Below are 18,445 nucleotides of genomic sequence, written 5' to 3' on the forward strand. Positions count from 1 at the left end.
ATTTCTTTTCATGGAAGAGAACTTTCCGTTTCTAAGGCGACGCCTGGAGTTTTCTGACATAGACTTCCAGGCTTATATTTTGGCATGGTCTAGAGACGGAGTGTTACTAGGAAGAAGGCATGCCACTGTTTTGCTTTGTATTTACTCCAGTGATGTGGGCATTTACGGGGGCTTTCTGTGAAACCCATGTCATCCAAGTAGTTCAGCTGAGGGTGAAGACTCTTGACGACCTCCATTTGTTACTTCATTTCACGGAGCTTTGTTACTTGTCATGATCTTGAACTTTTTCCAGAAAGTAGTTGCAGGGCCTGTTTGAGGTCTGGGCACTGTTTACATATGAGTTAAACAATTCTCCTTTGCAATTTCTTTAAAGGTAGCGTCCTCCCCAGCAGATGTAGCTGAAAAGGCCGACAGGATCATCACCATGCTGCCCAGCAGTATGCATTCGGTAGAAGTTTATTCTGGAGCAAATGGGATCTTGAAGTATGTATTTTTCAAGCGCACATATTTCTTGCTCAGTTCCTGGCTTCACATTTGTTAGAACTACTCGGACATTGCAGCGCTGGTGGTTAAATCCTCCTGTGTATTTTCTTGTTTCATAAAGTGAACAGTAAAGGATTAATTTTTACACTAGGGTCAAGTATGTGACTTTTGGGAATAAAAGCTCCCCCACCTTGCTTAACCTTTCTTACATTAAACTTACTCTTTCATTGGTAACATTGTTAAGAGACTTTTAAAGCTTGCATTTTAAATTGTACCTACTGCTAAAAGCATGATCTTCTTCTGGTGTACAGAAATCCAGAAAAGAGGTTCTATGAAAAATAAAACCAAACATGGGAAAGAACACTATAATTTAATATTTTATTATATAATGAAAAGTTGTTGTATGTCCTCTGGTTAGTACATTTGTGGCTGGAGCGTTGGAAGCTGAGAGTCAACATTAGCAGGAGCTCTTTGAGTAAAGCGTAATTTAGGTCAGTGTTTCCGACCAGTGTCTGTCTTCCCTGGTGCCATAAACCTGCCAGTGAATTGCCGCTTACTGCCAAACCCTTGTGGTTATGCCAGAATGACAGCGGTTGGATTCCATTTTCTGGGCTCTCTGGTTCCTATTCCTAATGTACTTTGCTATTGAATTCAACAGAGAGCTGGTGCAAAGTTGAATGCCATGTGGGCACTTGAGCCACCTACACACTGGGTTCTAGTAATGCTTGCTAAAAGAAAATAAGATTGACTTTCAGAAAACTGTAATACATGAAATTTGCGCGTTGGGAAAATTGAATTGCTTTGCAAAACTAACAAACTTGTTAGGAAAAGACATTTGGATATTAGACAGAAAACTGATAAGATAAATGTTTAGATTTCAGGGATGGTTGAGTGGCACTCATTTTGGATGGAGCCGGCAGGCCTGCAGTGTGTGTGGTCCTGAGCCGTCCTGGCTGACTCATTACCTAGCCTGCCTCAGTTATGGCCCTGCTTTATTTCTCGGGGAAAAGTTACTAAAGCGTGTATGATGACACAACATTTATTAATATCCTTTACTTTGGAGCATGGGGCCAGCTACCAGACCAGTTTTGTCCAGGGAGTGCTTAGGAAGAGTTTGGTTTCATATTAAACTGTAATTGCCTTCTCAGCAAGGCTCTCCTTCCTGACCCTCCCCGCACCCCCTGCCAGGGTCAGGATCCTTTTTCCACACCCAGTGCATAAAGAGTTTTTGACATGATTTTCTACTTTTTTTTTTTTTTTTTTTTTTTTTTTAAGATTGTTAAAGGTGATAAAGCCATAGAAGACTGGTAGGTTTTACTTACATTTTTTTCTGTTACATAAAATAAGGCCTTTGTACAGAGGTGATTTCTAGTAGCACTTGGTGTGTCTTTTCTGTGGGGTCCACCCAGATACTCTGTTGGGTCTGTCTAAAACTTTTTTTTTTTTTTTAAGCATTCTATGCACTGTCTTTTAAAAATAGAAATGTATTATTTTCTTCAGTAGTTTCTTTTTTTAAAACAGTGATTTCCCCACTTTCTTTTTAAATATTTCTACATGCAGAGTTCTAATTTTCCAGTCTTCATTGTGTATCCCCTGGGTGAGTAGACCTGCAGGGAGAACTTGAAGAAATTTATGGCTGGTGAGGTGGTTCTAGGTAGAGCCCTTGCTGTGTAAATTGTCTCCACAGTGTCCTTTGACCTCCGTGTGCACAGCCACAACACATCATCCACACACATTCATGATACTAATTAAGAACTCTGGGAAACTTACATATAATTGTGAGCTATTATTGATTTAGATGTTTATTCTTTATTTACTTTTGAGACAGGATCTCACTGAATTGCTTAGGTTGGTGTTGGACCCATCTTATAACCCAGGCAGATAATGCACTTGTGATCCTCCTGCCACAGTCTGTTGAGTGGTTAAGATTGTAGGCCTGGGCCGCTAAGACCAGGCAGTTAGATTATAATGTAGATCAGAGTTTCCTAGCCACGAGGCTAAGCACGGCCTTGTAGATATAAGGGAACTATTTCAGGTACATGTTCTGAACTCACAGTATAAACAGAAGTTGTTTACTGTAAGAATGATAAAGGTTTATATAAAATACTTAATGCTCCTGTTTCCATTTTTGCCAATGTATGAACTTTACTTTGTCACAAAACCAAAAACCAAACCAAAACATAACACCTTGTCAAAGTTCTAGATTCAACTCTTCATCTTCTTTTTTACCTGTTTAATATTTTGTTTTTAAAAAATTTTCACTAGGAGAGGAATTAGGGTTGTAGGGAGGTGGGAGTGGGTCAGGGAGGAGTTGGAAGAGGGTGTGAATATGATCAAAATACACTATTTGAAAGTCTCAAATAATTAATAAAAATATTTAAAATGTTTCCATTATTAAAATAATATACCCCTTTGAAGCAAATAGCTGTATTTCAGTTGCTTATACATATTCTTAGTGAAAATGATATGGATATGGGAAGATTGCAGTATAGCTTTCTAAAGACAAGCTTTTTTTTTTTTTTTTTAAAGATTTATTATCATGTATACAGTGCTCTGGCTGCATGTACACCTGCAGGCCAGAAGAGGACATCAGATCACACCATGTGGTTGCTGGGAATTGAACTTAGGACCTCTGGAGGAGTAGTCAATACTCTTTAACCTCTGAGCCATCTCTCCAGCCCAAGACTTAAACTTTTTAAGACTCAGTGACTTTACAAACAAAAATTTATATCCTATCAGATGCTCTTTTAAAGTTAATAGGTTTTAAAAATTGCTTACACTTTAGCTTCGCTTGTGTTAACAGACTAGTGTATTTCACCTGATACTAGACTTTACCCATTAGTTTATTAGGTTTTAATTTCGTTATTGTTTATCTGAATGAGTATGGGTTTACTTTGAACTGTGCTTGATCTGGAACATGAACAAATATGAGATTTTTCAACTATTTCAGTGCCAGGCCAGAGGCTTCCTTGATGGTCTGGCTGTTTTCAGTGGATTCTGATTGTCTAGTTAGTTGCATGAGTACTCATTCAGAGTTGTAAACTTGAATATTTTTATTTATACTTAGAAAAGTGAAGAAAGGCTCATTATTAATAGATTCCAGTACTATTGATCCTTCAGTTTCAAAAGAATTGGCAAAAGAAGTTGAGAAGATGGGAGCTGTTTTCATGGATGCCCCTGTTTCTGGTGGTAAGTGCCGTCTGAAGTACATGTGCACCTAGTCCTGCTTGTGCAAAGTGGCAGGCCTGGTTTTGTGCCACTCTAGGTATTTACAGTTGTTTTTAGATCTGTAAAGATTCATAATCTCTCATTAAAATAAGAACAAAACAGAACTGACATGATCCTTAGTGCTCTCACGATACAGCTTTGGTAAGTTACCTGTAACTTGGTGTGAGAGGGTGTCAGAACTTGGGTGCATCACACATCCTTTGGGTTGACTTATTGTGTGACGACGATAGATCACTGCCTAGATGCTTAAGAACTGCTTCAGGAAATAATTAGTGTGGGGCTGGGGCTGTAGTTCAGTTGATTGAGTGCTTGCCTAGCATGCATGAAGCTCTGGCCTTGATCCCCAGCACTATGGGACTACATGTGCTGGTACATGCTTGTAATCCCAGCACTTGGTCGGCAGACGCGGGAGAATCGGGAGTTCAAGGCCATCCTTCGTTACGTAAGGCAGTTTGAGGTCAACCTGGAATACCTGATGTCCTGCATCAAAAAAATTTAAAAAAAAATTGACTGACTCTACTGTCCAAGAAAGAAGTGACTTAAAAAGGAACAAAATAGCTGGGTGGTGGTGGTGGTGCACACCTTTAATCCCAGCACTTGGGAAGCATAGGCAGGAGGATCTCTGTGAGTTCAAGGCCAGCTTGGTCTACAAAGAGAGTTCCAGGACTGCTAGAGTTGTTACACAGAGAAACCCTGTCTCAAAAAACAAAACAAAACAAAACAAAACAAAACAAAACAAACAACAACAAAAAAAAACCCCAAAAACCAAACCAAACCAAAAAACAAACAAACAAACAAACAAGGAACAAAGTAAAACCATCTGACCTCTTAAGGTAAACACAAGGCCCAGGTGGATTTACAGGTGACTATTACTAAAACAAAAGGCAGAGATCATCAGAATTTCATGTGAATGTTTCCAGATAGTAGGAAATAAGGAAATTCTTCCCAATCACTCTACAAGAAAGACCTGGGAACTCTCTTATGTAAAGCAAATAGTGCCAGCAGGGAGAATGACAGGTGAATTTCAGTCAGGAGTATAGAAGTTCAACCTTTAAAACATAATTAGCAGATCAAAACCAGCCATGAGTAAGAGAAATAAAACATTACAAGTTTTCTGTTACCTGTACGTAGAGATGGCTTAATATTAGAAAATCTGTAGATGTAATTCACCATGTAACATGATAAAAGTTACACAATAATCTTTTTGAGAAGTGAAGGACTCACTAATGAAATTTTTAAATTTTAATTTTGTATCAAATAGTAGGACTGGGTGTGGGGGCATGGCGGGTGTGTGGGGATAGCAGGACTGGGTGTGTGGGCATGGCGGGTGTGTGGGGATAGCAGGACTGGGTGTGTGGGCATGGCGGGTGTGTGGGGATAGCAGAACTGGGTGTGGGGGCATGGCGGGTGTGTGGGAATAGCAGGACTGGGTGTGTGGGCATGGCGGGTGTGTGGGGATAGCAGGACTGGGTGTGGGGGCATGGCGGGTGTGTGGGGATAGCAGGACTGGGTGTGGGGACATGGCGGGTGTGTGGGGATAGCAGGACTGGGTGTGTGGGGATAGCAGGACTGGGGGTGAGGGCATGGCGGGTGTGTGGGAATAGCAGGACTGGGTGTGTGGGCATGGCGGGTGTGTGGGGATAGCAGGACTGGGTGTGGGGGCATGGCGGGTGTGTGGGGATAGCAGGACTGGGTGTGTGGGGATAGCAGGACTGGGGGTGAGGGTATGGCGGGTGTGTGGGAATAGCAGGACTGGGTGTGTGGGCATGGCGGGTGTGTGGGGATAGCAGGACTGGGTGTGGGGGCATGGCGGGTGTGTGGGGATAGCAGGACTGGGTGTGTGGGGATAGCAGGACTGGGGGTGAGGGCATGGCGGGTGTGGGGATAGCAGGACTGGGTGTGGGGACATGGCGGGTGTGTGGGGATAGCAGGACTGGGTGTGGGGACATGGCGGGTGCGTGGGGATAGCAGGACTGGGTGTGGGGACATGGCGGGTGTGTGGGGATAGCAGGACTGGGTGTGGGGACATGGCGGGTGTGTGGGGATAGCAGGACTGGGTGTGGGGACATGGCGGGTGCGTGGGGATAGCAAGGGTATATGGTAGGATTGTGGGTATGATTTTCTGTCATCTCTAAAATTGCTATGTAATGAGAAGTGTTCTTTGTGTATATTTGTGCTTGTACATATATAAAAATAAGTATGCATTTGTAGCAGTAATCAACAATCGTTATTTTATTCCAATTATCTTAAAATTTGGACTTTAAAATTAAAAAGTAAAATATAATTTAAGCCAGTTTTTTTTAATAAACTAATGGTTTTGCTGTAAAAAACATTATATCCATAACATATTACTCTTTTGTTGTTGTTGTTGTTGTTTGTTTGTTTTTTTCATAGAGTCTATGTAATAAGATGGAGTGGCCTTGATTCCCCTGTCTCTACCTCCCAAGCTTTCATTAAAGACAACCTTTACCATGTTCAGCTTCAAATCATTTTTGAGTGTAGATGAAGGAGTAAATAATTGTTAGCTCTTGTTGTTGCACTGAATTAGTTACATAAGATTAAGGTATAAAGATTTGTAGTAGTATTTAGGCACTTAAAAGAAGTTTACTATTAGTGTGTGTGTGTGTGTGTGTGTGTGTGTGTGTCTTTGTGGAATTGGTTCTCCCCTACCATCGTAAGGTGAGTTCCAGGGGTCAAACCCATGTTGTCAGGCTGTATGACAAACACTTTACTCACTGAGCTATCTTTTTAAAACTTGTGTGTCAGTATATATGGTGTGTGTACAAGTTAGTGTGTGAGTACATGAGTGTGTGCACATGAGGAAGCCTGGGCCTGTGTTTGGAGTCTTCTTCAATGGATTCACCACCTTATTCACTGACGTAAGTCCCTCCACTGAGCCCATACTCACTGATACAGTTGGTCTAGCTAGCCAGGATGCCCTCTTTCTGTCTTCTGCATGCTAGGATTACAGGTGAGCAACCTACCATGCTCACCTGGTGTCTACATGGGTGCTGGGATCTGAGCTCTGGGTGCACAGCAAGTGCTTTATGCACTAAGCTGGCTCCCCAGCCTGACTCAGGCACTTTGGTTGTAGAATACTAAATATTGGGGCTGTGGATGAAATTCATAAACTGAACCACTCTTTCTTTGACTGGGAGATACACAAGTTGTTGCTGGGGATTCTCTCTCTCCTTCTCATGCTGCCTCAGTCACACTGGGACTAGAGATGCTAGCTACCTTGTACGGCTTTACCTGGATCAGTCAACCGCAGGATCACACGCTGAGGCGAACAGTCAGCAGGGTTAACCTACAGGGTGGGAGAAAAGAGCTGCACGTTATCTGGCTCAATACTGAAAAAGCAACCTGATTCAAAAGTGAGCAATGGCCCTGTGTCAACATTTCTCATAAAAAGAGCCAATGGTCAGCAATGCATAAGCTGTGGAAAGAGTTAGGGAAGCTAGGTGGGAAAAGCACTCACAGCTCAGGCATGAGCACCTTGAGTTCATGTTCTCAGAACCCAGCATGTGTGTAGTGATGGTGGTGGGGAGGGTTCGTATGTTCGTGCGTGTGCATGTACGTGCGTGTGCATGCTCATGTTTGCATGTGCAAGTGGAGACTGGAGGTTGGTATTTGTACTTTCTTCTCTTACTCTTGACCTTACTTAAAGAAGTTTCTGGTATTTCTGCATTTACTTATTTAGAGAGGATATACATATGGAAGTTAAAGGACAACTTGGTAGAGTTCATTTTCTCCTTCCCTGTGGTCTCTGGGGATTGGATTCAGGTCACTAGGCTTGGTGGCAAGCGCTCTATCCACTGAGACATCTTGTAGGCCCTCTGTTTAATAGTATTTACACTGTTACTTATTTGTGTGTGTGTGTGCACTTTGATGATATCACATGTAACGAGGGCAGAGGACAACTTGTGGGAGTCAGTTCTCTTCCACCGTATGGATCCTGGGAATTGAACTCAAGTGGTCAGGTTTGGCAGCAGGCACCTCTACTGACTAAACCATCTTGCCAGCCCATCCAGCCTTAATTTTTTGAGCTAGTGTCTCGCTGAACCTGGGGCTCACTGATGCTTCTGGAATCTGCTGTCTCTGCCTCACTGGTGTTGGGACTTTCCTATGGGCCGGGGATGCGCGTCAGATGCTCATGCTTGCTTTGCTGAGTGAGCTGGCTGCTCAGTCTGAAGTAGTCAGAAGCATTGGAAACCATTCTTCTCTTCTCATGAAGCAGTGTTTTAAGTCCTGATACAACTGTGACACATCTGACTCTGCTGTTACTGACAAAAAGCTTTACAGGGGGTAGTTCATGATAACTAATTGGTTTGACACTTGATCGTTATGAGATAATTATTATATAATAGCAGTTTGTTTACACGGTCCTTTCATAGTTATTTTTAGGTACTTAATATGATGGATTATTCTCATAATTTTTATTTTATATATGAATATGGTTTGTTGGACATGAGTCTAAACTGAGCACACATGTAATCTCAGCAGCAGTAGCAGGAGGATTGCCATGAGCCCCAGGTCAGAATGTCTCAAAAGCAACAACCAAACGATCGTATTCTCTCAATTTAATAAAGGATTACCTGTGTGTCAAATAGACAGCTTTAAAAATCATTATATTTTAACCAAGTAAAATGAAGGAAGAGGGATGTGGGGAAAATACAGCTTAGGAACCAGGTGTTGACCCAGTTTTATGGAGCTTTGTATTCATCAGTTTTGAAATATGGAATATTTTGAATCATTTGAATGAAACCTTACATTTCTTCTTGTATCTTTTTCTTTATATATTTGAATCAGAGGCTGGAGGGTGACTTTGGGTAGTTTCCTCTATTGCTTTTTATTAATTTTATTTATTTGTTTAATACATGTGTGCGCATGTGCGTGTGCACACTCTTGTGCCTTGGCATGCATTTGAAGGTCAGAAGATAACTTTGGGGCTTTGTTCTCTTTCCACCATGTGAAAACTCAGGTCGTCAGGCTTGGTGGCAGGTGCCTTTACTTACTGAGCAGTCTAGCTGGCCACTCATACTTTTTGAGTTAGGGTCTTTCACCTGCAGCTCTCCATTTTAACCGCTTCTTTCTGTTTCCCCATTGGTGAGTTACAGATACCTGCTGCTGAGTCTGAGTTTTACATGGGGGCTGGAGTTTAGAACTTGGGTCCTCATGCTTATACAGCAAGCCCTTTACCCACTGAGTCATATTGCCACCCCAATACTTTAAATAAAAATGTATTTAAATATAAAGACATAAATATAGTAGTGTACAAATGCAAGTGGGACTATATCACAATTGCTATTAGCATTTTAAACAAAAGAGAAATTTTCAGCTCAGATGATTGAAATGGTGCAGTGTTTTGAGATGCAGGTGATCTCCCTCGTTCAGGACTTCTGCTTCTTCCTAAATAGTATTCTGGGGTGTAGCAAACATTATTCCTCTCATTTTCCCAGGCCATGAAGTACCAGGTTGAGGTTTTTCTAGGTTGGGTTCGATGTTCATTAAAACTACCAGAAATGGGTTTTTGTTGTTGTTTTGTTTGGTTTTTTTTTGCTTATTTTCAAGACAGGGTTTCTCTGTGTAGCTAGCCTTGGCTGTCCTGTGCTCGCTTTGTAGACCAGCCTGGCCTCGAACTACAGTGATCCCCTGCCTCTGCCTCCCGAGTGCTAGGATTAAAGGTGTGTGCCACTATGCCCGGCCCATATTCTTTATTAGAAATAAAGTGATAGCATCATGTGACTCACAATGTGAACAGCCATTTTTATTTTGAGTCTGGATATTATTTTCAAGAGTTCTTCAGCATGATTTCACCTCTTTGATGTCTCTTTTTTAAAAGCTTCCAAACTGTACATGTGTTTTTCAGATCTCATTGTTCTGTTGTGTTTCTAGGCATTAATTCTCTTTTCCTTCATTTCAGGTGTTTTTTGTTTTTTGTTCTTGAGAATGTGGGGTCTTTTAAAAAAACAAATTCTTTGATTAAATACTGCGTATGTCTTCACCTTTGCCCGTTCCCCTCACCGGGGAGGTCAGAAGTTGGAGTAGATATTGAGTGGATGAGTACTGCCGGGTTTAAGAGGTGGAACTTTGCTACTTATTGCCCTCAAGAACTCTGTCTCCTACTGCTGGAATTGCTAGTGCTCGTGTGTGCTGCACACCACACTCAGTTCCAATGGTGCATTTTTTCAAAGAAAAAGTCGCTTTTCTTTGGACAGATGTCACTCTAAAACAGAGTTTATGGTCTACCAAACAATGTGGATTGAATGCCAGTCTCCACTCACCCCTTTGGCTAAATGACCACATGAAATACATGACTGTTTTGGCATTACATAGTTAATTGCATGTAGTTTATTAATTTTAACTGCTATGTGATAGTCTACTTAAATAAGCACACTTCGGCCTTTCTACTATGATGAACTTTTTTGTTTTGTTTTGTTTTGTTTTGTTTCTTTTTTTTGAGACAGGGTTTCTCTGTGTAGTCTTGGCCGTCCTAGACTCATTTTATAGACCAGGCTGGCCTCCAACTCACAGCGATCCGCCTGCCTCTGCCTCCCAAGTGCTGAGATTAAAGGTGCACGCCACCACTGCCTGGCCGTATGGTGAACTTTTGCATTGCTTCCAGAGCTTTAAAAATTACACAAATTTGTATACATCACCAGAGCCTGCCCTTTCAGTCTGTCTTGTATAATACTGAAACACTGTTAATCTTCAATGAATGTTAAAAAATTTTGGTTCACCTCAACTGGAAAAACAACATGAAAATTAGACAGGATAGGTGTGATATTTCCCCCCTCCCCCTTACCAAGGTGAAAACAACACACAGAGATGTTGAGTAACTTAGCTCAAGCACATACCTGGTAGGTGGTAAAGCTGAATACAAGTGTAGTATTGCTTCATATTTTGCTGTGTTAAGAAACTCTGTTTCTCAGTGTTCTTAATTTATTCCAAGTAGAGATAAAAGTTGGTAAATGGAAGAATGCTCTTTAGAGTGTAAACTCTTTATCGTTTGGCTAAAATAGCTAATAGCTGATGTGGTACGCTGTTGTAGTAATGACTTTGGATGGCTGGTTTCCTAAGTACCTGTCCTTTGTTTCTACTCCTTGAATGGATTGGGCTTGGCTATCTGACTTGCTCTGGACAGTGATGCCTTAGCTGTATCAGACAAGGAGATTTAGAAACACCATGAACACCAAAATGTGACATCTGTTATTACTATGTAGAATTCTGCCATCATCAGAGCAGCCTGAGCCAGCTTGTAGAAGTGGGCACAGAACTGCCTAGTGTGTGGGTCTGACCATCTTGACCACGCTGCCCCAGTCAGTGTGCCAGATGACTGCAGCCTAATTGGTTACCGGGCCTGACCAGCAAATGCACCGTCTGATTACTAGGCTCAACCTAAATTGCTTACCTAAGGATTGTGAAAAAGTAAAAGTTATGGAGTTTGGGCTGGGCATTGTGCACTGATAGATAAATGATGGGCCCAGTTCAGCCAGATAACCAAGATTCTTGTCCAAGATTTGTTAGGAAGCTGAGAAAGTGATTCTTTATGGATGTCTGTTTGATTGTAATAAACAGTTCTTTTACCTTAAATATCTATATTTCTGATTCCCTGGTGAGTTTGTTAACCAAGTGACTTAGCAAGTTAGTATGAGGTGTCCACATTTGCTTAGATCTGGGAAAATAGTTGGTAAATTTCAATAAAGGTTACTATGTTTTTTTCATGCAGTGTTGATTAAGTAGTATGTCCAGCTTTCAAGTGTCTCTTGTACTAGAATGGAAATGTATTAATAGAAGGGACCTTATGAATACTTTAGTCTGACTCTGTTATTTCATAGATGGAAAAATTGAAGTTCAAAAATGCTAAATGACTTGCCTGGGCTTCTCCAGGCTCTCAGCAAACCTGGGAGCAGGATTCTAGTTTCCAGCTCTCATCATGGCTCTTCCTGCCATCTGCCAGAACTTCCTCCCTTTAGTGGTGTCTGTAGTATCTTCTCTTTGTCCAGCGCCTTGTCTTTGTCATGGCATTCTCCTTGTGACAGCTCCATTTGTAACAAAGCCATCTTCCCCACAGCTAATTCTGTCTGCTACTTTACTCCCTGAAAGCTATGGGCACACCTTGAAAACCTAAGGGGAGCTGCCTTATCTTCTAACCCTTAGAGGCCAGTTTCCAGTCTGAGTGCAACTTACCATTTCTTTTTGAGTCTTTTGAGAAAACATTGTTGTATGATTTGGAGAACTCTGAGAGATCTGACCAGTCCTATTCATTAGTTGGAGAGTGTCCTCTGTTCATAGACAGAACAAATAGTTAAGAACCAGTTTTGGGGGTCCTTCCTGTTTGGGATTACCTAGTTGCTGTGTTTAAGCAAACTGGCCTGCAGAGGAACAATAAGTGCTTGAGTGTGACAGGGACATGATCTGTTCCCAGACTTATGTAAGCCCTTGGGAGCTGGGTGGGACTCTGCCCGACAGCAGAAGAACAGAAGAGATTGTTTATGTCCAGCAGTGACACTATATCTGTACCTTTCTTCTGCGCCATAGCCTAGCATCCATGCCGTTACTAGGGCTACTGTGTTATGTTTATGTGCTTGATTCTTCTGCTAGACTTGGAAGTGGGTGGACCTAATTAAAAAAGCAAAACAAAAAACCAACTATATCCTCAATACATATCCTTCGTGGGCATTTAATAAAAATTGAATCCAGTCAATCAGTTCTTCCTTTCTTTTCCTCTTGCTTTACCAAGCTACCTGTTGAGTCATATGTGTGATGCTGGGAATCAAGCATGTGACCCTCTCTACCACTGAGCTACATCTCCAGCCTGTTTTAAGATGGTGGTTGGGCACTTGCCTAGCATGCATAAGACCTGGAGTTCAGTCCCCAGGGCTACAATAAATAAGTAAATAAATAAGTGAGTTTCAAGATTAATGTCACCGTATTTTTTGGACCATAAAATGCACTTTCCCCCCAAAGGAGGGGGGGAAATTAGGGTACGCCTTATGGTCCGATTGCTGTCCATCAGGCATCAACAAAGAGCAATGTGCCAGCCGAGGAATGCGTGCAGGGTTCAGTGTGTCCACGGGAACAGGAAGAGGCGTGGGCAGTATCACCAAAATCCATTCTCACACAGAACTTGGTCTCTGCCTCGCCGCCCATGGCCCTGGTCTGAGCGGAATGCCACCAGTCTTAGCCTGCTGGGTAAGCAGGTATGTGTCTGCTTGCTGCAGGGAGCAGAGTGCAGTAAAATGTGTAGCAATAAGGAAGCTCTAGCTACCATTTGTCCCTCCTTGACTCCAGTGGGGCCACATTTTGGGGTTTCCAGAAAACCAGAAAAGTGCTGGAGTCTCTAAATCTTTCCTCCTGTTGAGTTAACACTGTTTAATATTACCGTATTTTGTTATGTTTTAATAAATATTTTATTATACTAGCACTAATTTGGTTCAGATTTTTTTTTCTTCTTGTTTTACTGCTCTAAAAACTGGGTGCATCTTATGGTTAGGTGCATCTCATGGTCTGAAAAATACAGTAAATATTTTGAGTCTTCCTACAGTCTTTCTTCACTCTTAAACTGTGTAGTGTTCAGAACAATGTAAAGACGAAGGCTTTCCATGAAAGTATAGAATGTAGAAAAAACATTAGCAATTTGTAAGCAGTTGCGAAGTGCAAACTAATGCAGAATAGCAGCATTCCCAGGGCCTGAGCTGAACAAGCCCTCCTCAGCAGTGGTTTCTGTCAGTGGCCAGTTCCCTCCAGAGGCACATCACCCTGAGCTGGCTGCTAGTTCTTGTTCTGCCTTTTCTTTCTTATGCTGATAGGGATATTTGATTTAACTTGTGCAGCTGATTCTACAGCAACTGAAAGAGTTTTGGGTTTAGAAATGGAAAATATATATTAAAGATCAATTCTGGAAACCTCAGGTGATCCCTGTGATATCCCATGGGAACCACTGGACTTTAAGTTTAGATTTGACAGTTGTTTGGGAAATATTTTTTAAACAAAGGAAGGAAGTTGGCTAGTTCACATCATTTTCTAACCACCATTAGTTTTGTTAGTGAAGAATTTAGTACTCGTGGGTGTTAGAAGGCCTGGAACTTATAGTAGAAAAGAGTAAACCTAAGCATCAGGAGCTGGGAAGCTGGTTCAGTGGGTAAATCTCTTGCCATAGAGGCTGGAGTTTGAATTTCCAGAACCCGCATGGAGCTTAGGTGCAGTAGCACATGTCTGTGACCCCAGCACACCTTCAGCAAGATGGGAGCTAGAGACTGGAGAATCCCAGGAAACTCATGGTCCAGCCGGCTTGGGACGCTGCCTTAACACTGTGAAGGTAGAAGATTGACACATGATGTTGTCCTCTTGGCTTCCACATGCAACACAGACACACACACACACACACACACCATACACAAAATTAAAAATGAAAATAATAAGGTGGAGAGTGATCAAAGAAGACCTCCAATGTCAACTCTGGCCTGCACATGCCCGCACGCGCGCGCAAACACACACACACACACACACACACACGAAATCTACACCTCTCATATACATACACACCAAAAAAGAAGGTAAGTATATATTTCCTTCAGCAAAATAGTTTGCAATGTTTTTATATGCATATAACTTTCATATGATTATACATTGCTTTCTTCTTACATACACTTACTCTTTATTATGCTGATAATACTTTGACCACAAGGGACACAATCCATTTTCATTTCATGCAGTGAGTGTTTATTAAGTACTGGTTATATTTTGGCATACTTGGATACTAGGGCTTAAGCTTTTCTTCCTGGAGCTAATGCTTATGGGAATAGAAGGAGTAAGCAAATAAAGGGAATTTCAGTAATTAGTGCTTTTAAATAAAAGTACTGACTAGGGAGGTAAAGACTAATGGTGGGAGGCTCTTTTCTGTTGAGTGATGGATGGTCTTTCTAGGGAAGTGACATTTAATCAGTGATGTGAGTGTAGAGACCCAGTGCCAGTGGAGGGAACTGCTCTGTACAGGCTCCTAGGTGTGGACAAGCTGGTGTGTGTAGAACACTAGGCTGTTACTAGTACTTGCTTGATGGGTTTATAATAACCTTTACATGGTTACCACTTCTTACATTAGCCTTTATTTAACACTTTGTTCTATTAATTAATCATGGCACCTGTCTCAAGCATGCTACCCTAATCTCTTTATCCTTGTGAGACTTGGAGTCACCATGTAACGTCAGTGTTGTTGTGTCACATCACTTTGGGTCCATGCCTGTCTTTGTGTAGGAGGAATGGATTTGCTGCCACTGTGTGGTTCCAATTTGATCAATTCATTTCTGGTATGGATGCCAGATATGAAGCAAATTTAAAATCAGTTTTTGTGACGAATGACCAGGTTCACAAAGGTGCTCTACCAGCCTCGTTACAGGACTTAACAGTGCTTGAGTAATTAAAGATAATCTCACCTGTCGCCTAACAACAGTGTCTGTAGGTGACACAGATGATCTGAGTCGAAGCAGCACTTGCAGTTAGCGCCAGGCTTCCTGTGCTGCCAAGACTGATTGACACACTCAGCTGTATTGTTTCAGTTAGGAATTAATGTCAAAATTAAATAGCTGGACTTGTGTGTTTGTGTAACAGTTCCCTACCAGGAAACCTGATTTTATATTCTACTTGCCCGGGTCTGTTGTAGTAATTGAGGGGTTCTTAGACTATGAAGTAGTAAGCACAGAAGCCTATTAAGGAGTCGCCCTTAAAGTGCCAGACTTACAGGCTACATCTCAATGAAAGTTTCATATAGTCTCCGTTCTTATTGAAAAATCAAGTATGCAGTCTTGGCTTTTGCTCTTACTGAACTGTACACCTACTGTTTTTCCACTAGATCTGTATCTAATTTATAGTAAAAGGACCACAAAACCAAAAATCATTTCTGTTTTGGCACCTAGTGCTGTTATAGCTAAGGGTCTGTTGGCATTTGGACTGCAGCGTTTCCATAGAAAAGTTTACAACTTGGCAGTCTTCCTTGGCTTTAGGCTGAAACGTTGCTATTTCTGTTTCAAAGCAGATTCTTTTATCAAGTTTCAATAGACCTGAATGTACCTGATGTTTTGAGGGAGTAGGACAATCATAGTAGTTCTTTTCCCCTGAGGCCCTCATGCAGGGTCTGATTACATGTAATGTTGCATGTGATGTTGAATTTCTTCTTTAGAAAATGTTGTTACATTTATTTACTCATTTTGCATAAGTGCATGTTTGGGTATGTCCCGAGTGCTACAACCTGCATGCAGAAGTCAGAGCAACTTGGGAGAGTTGTTTCTCTCCTTCCACCTGTGCGTCCTGGCCAGGAGACTCCGACCTCTGACCTAGCTCACCTACCCAGTGTTCAGCTCACCCTAATGTTTTGTTTTTACCTCAGTGAGAGTTTCTGTTATGTGAGATAAATGAGTTCTAGCAATCTGCTGTGACACCTCAGTGCGTGTAGTTAACACGCCTGTGTGCTGTATGTAAGGGTTTGTTAATGTGGGGCCAGAGAGACGGCTTCGCTGTGAAGAAGGCTTGCTGTGAGAGCACGAGGGCTGCACTGCGCGCTAGGGCTGACCCACAAACTGGCACAGCCCTGCACACACCTGCAGGCTGAGGGGGAGACATGGTCATTGGGGTTTCCTGGCTGCAAAAAGAAAAGGATCCTGGTTTAGTAAGAGACCCTGTCACACCGAGTGCTATGGCACACGCCTGTAATCTCAGCAGAGGCAGACAGATGTCTGTGAGTTCGATGCCAGCCTGATCTACAAAGTGAGTCCAGGACAGCCAAGGCTATACAGAGAAACCTTATCTATAAAACAAAACAAAACAAATAAAAACCAGAGAGAGACAAAGAAACAGAAAGACAGAGACAGAGACAGACAGACTGACTGAGACTGTCCGCTTGTCTCTCAGCCCTGTGCCTTTTCCTACACGTGCATACATTGCATGTGCACACATACAGAAATAAATAAATGAAAAAAGAGTTCGTTAAAGAGCAAGACATAGTGGCATAGGCCTATAATTCTTACATTCTGGAGGCAGAGATAGCAGACTCATGACTTCAAGTCAACCTGAGCTACTTATGAGGCCCCAGCTCTAAAAAGCAAAAGAAACCAGCGATAGTGGCGCACACCTTTAATCCCGGCACTTGGGAGGCAGAGGCAGGTGGATTCCTGAGTTTGAGGCCACCTGGTCTACAGAGGTAGTTTCCAGATAGCCAAGGCTACACAGAGAAACCCTGTCTTGAAAAACAAACAAAACAAAAAACAAACAAAAAGATTGAAAGACAGGTCTTCTGTTCAGAGTTGGTACTGCAAAACAGCAACAGTCAGACATAAGGATTAGGAGACTTTGATCAAGCTGATCACGTTTTATATGGCAACTATTTATGAGTTTTAGTATGTCAGTTTTCATTCAATAAATAAGCTTACTATACATTTTATTTAGAAATAAATTGGTTAACATTTCATGGGTCTCTTTTTTTTTTTACTCTCCTTTGAGACTGTGCTTTGCTCTATAATCCAGGCTGGCCTTGAGTTTGCTGCACCCTGCTTTAGCCCGAGTACCAGAATTAGAGGTGCGAGGCTCCACACCTTGTTAGACTTCTCTCCTCCAAGAGTTATATTACTGTTGCAAGTTTTTTTTCCTTTCTTTCTTTTTTTTTTAAATTATTTTTATTTTTTCGAGACAGGGTTTCTCTGTGTAGCCTTGGCTGTCCTGGACTTGGTTTGTAGACCAGGCTGGCCTCGAACTCACAGCAATCCACCTGCCTCTGCCTCCTGAGTGCTGGGATTAAAGGCATGCACCACCACACCTAACTCTTACAATGTTTTTTAAAGTTACTCTCTAGTTGGAAACTCTCATCATTTACTAACTAAACGTAAAAGTATATTGTAGCATTTGGGTTTTGAATGAGAAACTTGAGTTACTCTCTTCAAAAATACTAAATAAAGTCATAATACTCTCTTTGGTCAGGCTTTGATACTTCATGTTTTAGTAGCTCACACAGTAACATATACTTAAGTTTTAAAAATTATTAATTAATTAAATTTTCATTCACTTCACATCTCCGTGGCAGCCCCATTCCTCCTTAGCTCCCAGGCCCACCCCCCCTCCCTCTCCCCCCCTCCTCTGAAGAGGGGAGCTCCCCATCACCCAGCTCATTAAGTCTCAGCAGGACTGAGCATGCCCTCCTCTGCTGTGCCTGGCAAGGCAGCCCTGTCAGCAGGAGAGTCATGCTAGAGAGAGCCCCTGCTCCCTCAGATAGAGGACCCTGTGAAGCCTGGGCTACCCATCGGCCACATCCCTGTAGGGGGCCTAAGTCCAGTCCATGCATGGGCCTTGGTTCGTGCCTCAGTCCCAGCAGGCCCCAATGGGGCCTGTTGATCTTCTTGTGAAGCTCCTGTTACTTCCACGTCTTCTTCTCTTTCCTCCCACTTTTCCACTCGACTCCCTGTTTCGCCCACTGTTTAGCTGTGTGTCTCAGCATCTGTTTCAAGGCACTGCTGGATGGAGCCTCTCAGAGGACAAATCTGCTAGTCTCCTCTCTGCAAGCATAGCAGAGTATCATTAATAGTGTTGGGTTGTTGTTTTTCATGGGTTATGTCTTGGGTTGGGCCAGGTATTGGTTGGCTATTACCTCAGTCTCTGCTATATCTACTCTTTTTTCCCCCTTGTGTTTGTTTGTTTGTTTTTTTGAGACAGTGTTTCTCTGTGTAGCCTTGGCTGTCCTGGACTCACT

The 18,445-nt window shown here is 42.2% G+C and overlaps 1 protein-coding gene across 1 annotated transcript in view; it reads left to right on the plus strand.

Annotated features, from left to right (window-relative positions):
- The window catches only part of Hibadh (3-hydroxyisobutyrate dehydrogenase), a 103,954-nt gene that overhangs the window by 16,848 nt on the left and 68,661 nt on the right, over positions 1-18,445 (plus strand). Inside the window, exons 3-4 of the mRNA XM_051152350.1 lie at positions 374-483; positions 3,551-3,672. Of these exons, the coding sequence (XP_051008307.1) occupies positions 374-483; positions 3,551-3,672 (232 nt within the window). The remainder of the gene's footprint in view (positions 1-373; positions 484-3,550; positions 3,673-18,445) is intronic.

Source organism: Acomys russatus, chromosome 10 (assembly GCF_903995435.1).
Source record: "Acomys russatus chromosome 10, mAcoRus1.1, whole genome shotgun sequence".
NCBI classification, from domain to species: Eukaryota; Metazoa; Chordata; class Mammalia; order Rodentia; family Muridae; genus Acomys; species Acomys russatus.